This window comes from Sinocyclocheilus grahami, unplaced genomic scaffold, assembly GCF_001515645.1.
Source record: "Sinocyclocheilus grahami isolate Dianchi unplaced genomic scaffold, SAMN03320097.WGS_v1.1 scaffold745.1, whole genome shotgun sequence".
NCBI classification, from domain to species: Eukaryota; Metazoa; Chordata; class Actinopteri; order Cypriniformes; family Cyprinidae; genus Sinocyclocheilus; species Sinocyclocheilus grahami.
The window spans coordinates 41,268-50,101 of record NW_015505924.1 but is presented as its reverse complement, the minus strand read 5'-3'; the positions used below and the strand labels follow the sequence as shown (position 1 = coordinate 50,101).

The following is an 8,834-nucleotide window of genomic DNA, read 5'->3' as shown; positions in this document are numbered from 1 at the left end:
GGTGGAAGCGTGTGTTCTTCACGGCCTGAAGCGACGGGCCGCTGGATTCCTGCGCAGCAACAAGCTGGCGGCTCTCTTCATGAAGATGGGGAAGATGTTTCCACCAGCCGAGGAACTCTGCAGAAAAGTTCAGGAACTGGAGCAAATCATCGAGAACAAGTGAGAAACAATACAAGTGTTTTCTTTGTATGTTCCTTTCCCTTTTAAAAATAAATTATAATTAATAAAAAATAATAACATTTTTATTATTATTATAAAGGATGTTATTATATTATTTTTAATCAATTATTATTATTATTAGGTTAAATTCTTACATTTCTGGCATTACCCTGTATTCTTTGTCTGTTCCTTTTTCTTAGAAAGGTGTTATATAAATGAAAAATATAATTATTATTATTATTATTAGCATTATAAGGGTGTTATATTAATTTTAATCAATTAGTTATTAATATTTTACAATGAATAATACTACTAATAATAGTAACTATTATTATTATTATTATTATTGCTATGTTTAGGTAAAATTGTCACATTTCTGGCATTATCTTTTTTTCTTTTCTGTTCCTTTTCTTTAAAAAGGTGCTATATAAATGAAACATAATGACAAAAATAGTAATAATAATTTTAACAATAATGAATAATAAAAACATTATCATTATTGTATTTATTTACTTATTTTTAATTATATTTAAAATATAATTACATATAATTTTATTCATTTATTATTATTATATGAATTGTTAATCATGTCTATTTACATTTAATTATTCTTATTATTGTTAGCAATAATACTAATTATTATTATTATTATTAAATTAGTAATCTAAATATTTCTGCTGGTTTAAAATGAATGATGATTGTGTGCTGATGAATCGTATATTTGAGTATTAAGGATCCAAAGTAAATAGGGTCAGTTAATTTGATTTTCATTAAATCACTATGATTTTAACTTTCACAACACAAGACAAAACCAGGGTCAGACGAGTCAAGAGAGCGTCCGGAAACAGCCCCGGCCTCCAAACCTGTCGCCGCTGGCCGTCAAACACCTGTGGATCCGCGCGGCCCTCACAGAGAAGCTGCTGGACAAAATCGTCCTGTATTTGGTGGAGAACAGCAGGCGAGGAATTCATATATAATAAAAGATATAATTTCTGACAGGTTACAGACTGTGGTCTGGAATGGAAGACTAGTACACTGTGTTCATGTTTATGTTACATGTTAAAGGTGGGGTAAGCGATTTCTGGTAGCCAATGTTGACATTTGAAATCACCAAAACAACATGCCCTTATCCCGAAAGGGTCTCGCCCCTATTTTGATAGCTCCGCCCCACACATACATACGCAACCCAGGCAACGACCCCTTACTGCTGATTGGCTACAAGTTTGTTTTGCTATTCAGCCCGAATCAATTTTCTAAAGCGTTTTTGAAAAATCGCTTACCCCATCTTTAAATTCAGTGGCATTCAGTTCACAAATGTGGCCCTGGAGCACAAAACCAGTCATAAGGGTCAATTTTTCAAAATTGACATCTGAAAGCTGAATAAATAAGCTTTCCATTGCTGTATGGTTTGTTAGGATTGGACAATATTTGGCTGAGATACAACTATTTGAAAATCTGGAATCTGAGGGAGCAAAAAAATCTAAATATTGAGAAAATCATCTTTAAAGTTGTCCAAATGAAGTTCTTAGCAATGCATATTACTAATCAAACATTAAGTTTTGATATATTTACGGTAGATTTACAAAAGATCTTCATGGAACATGATCTTTACTTAATATCCTAATGATTTTTGGCATAAAAGAGAAATGTATAATTGTGACCCATACAATGTATTGTTGGCTATTGCTACAAATATCCCCCAGCGACTCAACACTGCTTTTGTGCTGCAGGTTATAAATAAAAACTATTATTTTGCATACTTAGTCCAGTTTTGTGTATATATTTCATGGGCAGTCAAATCAAATAATGAGACGTAAGGGAGGTGTTTGAAATCAGGCCTCCAGTTACACTTAGTTTATTACACTGGAAATGGAAAACATGCAAACTAGGCAGTAGTATGTTACTATGAACATAGATTCATTTGAATGAATGAAATTAAACTGAGCTGTTTTTATTCATATTTCAGCAAGTTTTATGAAAGAGAAGCTCTTCTGAGAGATCCAGTTGACGGCCCAATCCTCGCATCTTTGCTTGGTATCAGTTTTCAAGCATTTGTGTCTTGTAATTTGTTTGGGGAAAAAAACAACTGAAGATTATATTTACGCTGCCATTCAAGAGTTTGGGATTTTTAAAAGAAGTCTCTTCTGCTCACCAAGGCTGCATTATTTTATAAAAATACAGTACATTTGCGAAATATTATTGCAATGTAAAACAGCTGTTTTCTATGTGAATATATGTTAAACTGTAATGTATTTCTGTGATGCGCAGCTGTATTTTCAGCATCATTACTCCAGTCTTCAGTGTCACATGATCTTCAGAAATCAGTATAATATGCTGATTTGAGACATTTCTGATTATTATCAATTATCAACCATTAAAAACAGTTGTGCTGCCCAATGTTTTGTGGAAACCGTGACACATTTTATTTTTTCACAATTCACAAATGAATAGAAAGTTCAAAAGAACAGCATTTATTTGAAATATAAATATTTTGTAACATTATAAATGCCTTTACTGTCAATTTTGATCAGTTTAATGCATCCTTGATGAATAAAAGTATTAATTTCTTTCATAAAAAAACAAAAGTACTGACCCCAAACTTTTGAATAGTAGTTTATATTGTTACAAATATAATACTGCATTAAATATATATTGCTATATGTATATATATATATATATATATATATAATTATATATTTATTTGAAAAAGTAAATTAATGATCATTTTAATTGTACTGTATATTTTTGTTTATTTCCATCCGCTGTGTGTCTTTCAGTCGGTCCCTGTGCTTTGGAGTACACAAAAGCCAAGACGGCCAATCATTTCTGGACGGATCCGTCGGCTGATGAACTGGTGCAGAGACACCGCATACACAGCGGACACTGCCGCCAGGATTCCCCCACCAAACGCCCGGCTCTCGTAAGATGCCCTGCAGTTACAGCTTTTCTCAGCTGCTTCCACACAAAATCTTTCCTTGTCACGCAATTTCTGAAAACTGAGACTCAAACAGCAGAAGCACACACAAATATCCCCCAGCGACTCAACACTGCTTTTGTGCTGCAGGCTCACATATAACACTTTTTGCAAAACACAACACACAGTTCTACAATTACACTAAAAGAGCTTTTACTGCAACTCTAAACTATCAACCAGAGACAGAAGACATGCCGTAGATTGAGTGCGAAACAGCAAAGTTTTCATCATTTAAAGGACTTTGCGTATCAAATATGATGCAGTAGCTTTAAAGGGTTAAAGCAAGTCCTCACATTGGCTTGATGTCTGAAGGTTTGTCTGCGGTGTCTGTGTGCAGTGGGCAGTGGAGGTACTGTGGTTTTGGTCAGTCAGGACGGGATCCAGAGGCCTCCGCTTCGCTTTCCTAAAGGCGGTCACCTGCTGCAGTTCCTCACGTGTCTGGAGACGGGCCTCCTTCCTCGCGGACAGTTAGATCCTCCGCTCTGGTCCCAAAGAGGAAAGGTTTGCCCAGCGCTTTACAGTCATTCTTCAGCAGTTTGAATAGAAACGAGATCATTCTGTGTTCTTCCTCAGGGAAAAGTGTTTCCAAAGCTGCGTAAAAGAAGTCCACATGAATCCAGCGAGTCGTTCTCGGACAAAGAGGAAGACGAGGCCACTGATTATGTGTTTCGGATCATATTTCCTGGCATTCAGGAGTTCGGTATGTTAACGTGAATTTGATCTGCTAGTATTAAGATGTTCTCAAACAAGATTATTATAGATAAACTAAAACTAAAATTTTTTTTTTTTAAATGACCTCATAAATTATTTAAAATTCAAAACGTAAGAATGAAAACAAAAATGTAACTAACACAGTCCCGAACTGCTTCAAAACGAACTAAAATTAAATACAATTGTTATAAAATATATTTTTGTTTTGTTTTGTGCTGGATAGAAGCAACTAAATTGTTATTTTATGGGTTTATTAATATTTTAACTTTTTATTTTTTATATCTTATCTTTTCATTTTAAATTGATTAGAATTGTTAGTAATTTTGGTGTGTGTTGTTATTTTAAAACTTTAGTTTTTTAAATGTCTTGAATGTATTCATTTGTTATTAAATGCGTTTATTAATTTTATTTGTGTTATTTTAGCACATCAGGTCAAACTAAATTAAAATGAGAAATGTTGCCTTTGCAAAGTAGATACAATTTTAAAAAAGGTCACATTTTTATATTTTATTTTCAAAGACTGATTTTTAAAAATGGTTTTAGTTAACTATAATAACTACGTCTTCAGCGCCATCTACTGGCCAAATTCATAGCATGTTTTTAAAGTTCCCAAGACCGTTTACAGTAAATATTATTGTAAATATACATATCTACAATAATATAAATAAATATTATAGACCTATATATATATATTTTTTTTCCCTAATGTAGTAAATTTTACAAATTTGATAAATATTTTTAGATGGATATCATTGGCAATAGTAGATATGTATATTTTTTCATTTGCCCCATATTAGTTTTTCTTTCATACTGTGAAAGCAGTTCATTTCAGTGTATGAAAGAAAAAAATCACCCTTTTTCTTGTTTGTTTATACAAATCAGTATAGTTTGAATTCTATACACATCTTCATTTCAGGTAGAACATACACATTTTATTTTTCATATGGGTTTCCATCTGACTGCTCTCTGTGTTCACTGGTCGTGAATATGATGCTAATTGGCTTTCTGCATGTTAAAGTGGCACCGGAGCTGATGGATCAGACGGTGAACATGTGGCAGCCCACGCCTAGGAAGTCGTCTTGTTCCTCCTGTTTGCAGAACGGCTCGTCGGAGGGCGGCCTTCCCAACGGATGCAACCATGACAGGCTAGTCTGCGGCTCGTCTTATGTGTGTGATGTGAATTAAAGGGGTCATGGCATGGATTTTGTTGTTATTTTAATAGGTTCCTTGAGGTTTACTTATGATGTTAATAAAGTTTTTTGCACAAGAAATAATTATTTTCAACCCTCATTCTGAACCTCTCAGAAACGGGCTGTTTTTAAGGGGCGGGTCCTTTAAGGCTTGTCAGTATTCGGCCACTGTTATGATTGGCTAACATCACTGCAGAGGAAACTATGGAAGCCCGTTTCCGCCACTGAATAATAAAAAAAAAAAGGTAATTGCGACTTTTTATCCCACAATTCGGACTTTTTGCGTGATATAAACTAGGGATGCTCCGATCAGGATTTTTGCAGCCGATACTGAGTACCGATGTGGTGATCGGCCGATACCGATGCCGATTCTGATGCTTCAAGCTTTAAATAGACGGTTTCATCGGGCGCACGCGCCTGTCCCGAAGTTACCTTCCGGTCTGTGTTTGTTTATCAGTCTGGCTATGGCGCCGGCTACAAACACAGTTAAAGTTAAGGTGATGAATAGACTGAAGTTGGGCGCAGGTGGTTGTGCCATTTATTTATTTGTGGCGCTCGCCACAATATCAAAACTGACGGATTTTCCAAAAGGCATCGTTGAATAAACATGAGCACGTACTGCACGTTTAAAACTCAAAACGAGGCGAGGGTGTTTTTATATCACTGTATTTCTGAAGGAAGACTATCTTTAGAAAATTGTCGATGTCATTTTCATTTCATCTTGCATGTTATGTGCCTGATAAAGCAGCGTTTGTGAGCTCAGCGCTGCTTTGTGTACAGCCGTTACTGGGGAAACCTCTGTTTCTCCCGCTTTAAAGCACCTCCTGCTGGCAGAGAATTAATTTGCTTTTTCAGTAAGTCCGTCTGATTTACGCTGCAAACATATTTTGCTTTTCTTATATCCACAGGTCGGGTAATAAAAAATGCGTTCTGATTATTTGCGGGTGGGTCGCGGGTGGATAAAATAAATAATAAATGCAAATATTAACTAAATTTTTTTTTTTATAAATTTTTTTTCATGAGGCAGACGATTTCGTGTGTGTGTGTTCGCCTGTACGGGAAGTTGCAGTGACAGAAACGGTGACATTCCAGATAAAGTCTGAAAGGAGTAAAGCCTGTGTTGATGTTATTGAGTAGGCTAATATGGCCAAAGAAGATATTTTGTTTTATAAGTAAATGTTCATTTAAAAGCAGCCCACGATCAGCGTAGCTATAATGTTACCGTTATCCCTTACGGCTCCAACGAGGTTTTGTTCCGTCCTCCACGCTGTGACAACTCACAAAAGACTATTTTTAGCCAAGCAGCGCGGAGAGCTGCGTCAGAAACGTGCCACGGCTGGCTCATAAACACAAGCACTGACTAGAGCGGCCGCGGAGCCGTAACGCGCGGCAGATGTGTGCAGTGAGGCGTAGATCAGCTCTAGTCTCTAACGTCACTGAATCTGCTGTTAAAAATGAACCATCCATTCATCATATCATCATGCAATACATACACGACAAATAGCGAATTTTTCATTGTTTCTCGAAACGTCATAGCATTTCCACACCGGCAATGACATGACTGTGGCGCCAAATCATTTATGTCCCCACGCATCATGCACGTCGTCACGCGTTGACGTCATCAAATTGCGATCGGTTCGTGAGATCGGCCAAGTGTAGTGAGTACCGATCGAGTCATAAAATGTGATTATCGGCCGATCGATCGGAGCATCCCTAATATAAACTCACAATTGCGAGTTATAAAGTCAGAATTGCGAGATATAAAGTCACAATTGCAAGATTAAAAACTCGCAATTCTGACGTTTTTTCTCACAATTGTGAGTTTATATCACGCAATTCTGAGAAAAAAAGTCAGAATTGTGCGTTTATATCACGTAATTCTGTGAAAAAGTCAAAATTGTGAGATGAAAAGTCGCAATAACCTTTTTAAATTTTTTTTTATTCAGTGGTGGAAACGGGCTTCCATAGGAAAGAGTATCAACCATAGATATATGTATGGTATCAATGGCCCCTCGCTATTGCATGTTTTGACAACATCGTCAAAATAAAACGGTCATTCCCAGACAAAGCATTATGAAATCATTTACTTATGGTTTGTGATGCAGCTGCAGTCAGATCTAGTACCGCTTCATCTTTCAACAAATGTTTCTTTGTGAACTCTCTCTGACACTGTGCCTCCTTTACAAAACAAAATGCTCCAAACAATCCTCTGACACGATCCAGGATGCCATTAAAAATAAACTCACTTGTACTCACTTGTTCCTTATGCTGGGAACCTTCTGATATCTGTACAAAGATGCAGACGAGCTGTTTAAACCAAACGCGTCAAAGCGAACGTTCCTTCACTCCATTTATTTTATTGACGACAGACTCGAGCGTGTGTCAGAAAGCGAATGTGCATCTGTATACTGTACCACTAGAAGCCGAGCCTAAAAGCGTAACGGCTAATGCTAACGGAAAGGAGGCCGTTTTTTTTTTTAATGGATGTCAATGGAGGAGAGGCTTCACTACGCTGAATAAACAGCTTTTTAGGGGAAACGGCTTATCATTTAACGAATCGACAACCTATCTCCTAATCTTCAACATATTTTACACTAAACACGATTCTGTTTTACAATAAACACTGATTCTGGCAAAATATCAGTGCTGGTACTACTAGATCTCAGTGCTGCGTTTGATACTGTCGATCATAACATACTACTAGAGAGACTGGAAAACTTGGTCGGGCTTTCTGGCATGGTAATCAAATGGTTCAGGTCATACTTAGAAGGGAGAGGTTATTATGTGAGTATAGGAGAGCATAAGTCTAAGTGGACGTCCATGACATGCATAAACGGCGACTGAGTGTTGTACAACTTTGATTGACCTCAAGGCTGTAATGTGATTGGTTATTAAGGCACATGTGATCCAAGTTAGCCATTACGCTTTCTCCAATAGTAAGCAATACCAAAGACTATAGAATACCCAAGACACGTCACTCCTATAGTTTTGAATGGGGAAAAATCCAACGCTTAATATGGCCGCTCAATTGCAGAAAGCTCCACCTTTTGAATGAAAGAGCCAATCGCGAATCAGTAAAGTCAGCACGTCACTGCAGCTGCCATTAGAAGTCCCGGTTGCTATAGAAACAGTCAGCGTTCTGAGATGCGCGCTTAGGACTGCGCATGCGCACTGGCTGATCTAGCCTGAAAAATAAGCTTTTTATAACGCTATTTGAGCAAAAGAAACAACATTTATGACACAGTTGTTGTCAGATTTCTTTGGTGATTTCAAATTTAAAGGTAAACTTAGTAAATAGTTTTGGAGAATTTGATGTTTCCCCATTCAAAGAGATAGGAGCTGCACTTGCATGCCCGAGCGGCATTTCAAAGATGGCCGCCGAGTGACATGACTTGTCTTAAAGAGACTTTGGTAATACAGACCCTCTCATCTCCCTATAGTAAGACAATCTCTGTTTGTATCCAGTGTAGACAAGATAGCGGGCAGTGATTGTGATTTCTATTTGCTTTTGATGCGACGCGATGCTCGCATTCAGCATGATTAGCGCCCATAGTGGGCCTATGGTGATGTCTTGGTCTGGAGGCAGTGTTTATGCAAACGACTGGTGCTAGCTGACGTCACCTTGCCCCACTGGATCCAAAACGAGCCGTATTTGGAGCTTGATTAAATAAATGCTTTGTTTATAATGAGGAGAACGTCTTAAGGTATGAAACTTGCAGGATGTTTTAATGGTACAAAGACCTCTTATAAGCCAAAAGATCAAGGCAAATTTGATTTCTCATGCCATGACTCCTTTACCG

General features: G+C 37.0%; 1 protein-coding gene across 1 annotated transcript in view; it reads left to right on the top strand.

Annotated features, from left to right (window-relative positions):
- Nucleotides 1-8,834, top strand: part of sgsm1b (small G protein signaling modulator 1b) — a 35,846-nt gene that overhangs the window by 6,602 nt on the left and 20,410 nt on the right. Inside the window, 7 exon segments of the mRNA XM_016245085.1 lie at nt 1-159; nt 965-1,117; nt 2,126-2,193; nt 2,937-3,223; nt 3,314-3,634; nt 3,707-3,833; nt 4,863-4,989. The exon segment at nt 1-159 is cut by the window's left edge and continues 2 nt beyond it. Coding sequence (XP_016100571.1) covers nt 1-159; nt 965-1,117; nt 2,126-2,193; nt 2,937-3,223; nt 3,314-3,634; nt 3,707-3,833; nt 4,863-4,989 — 1,242 coding nt within the window.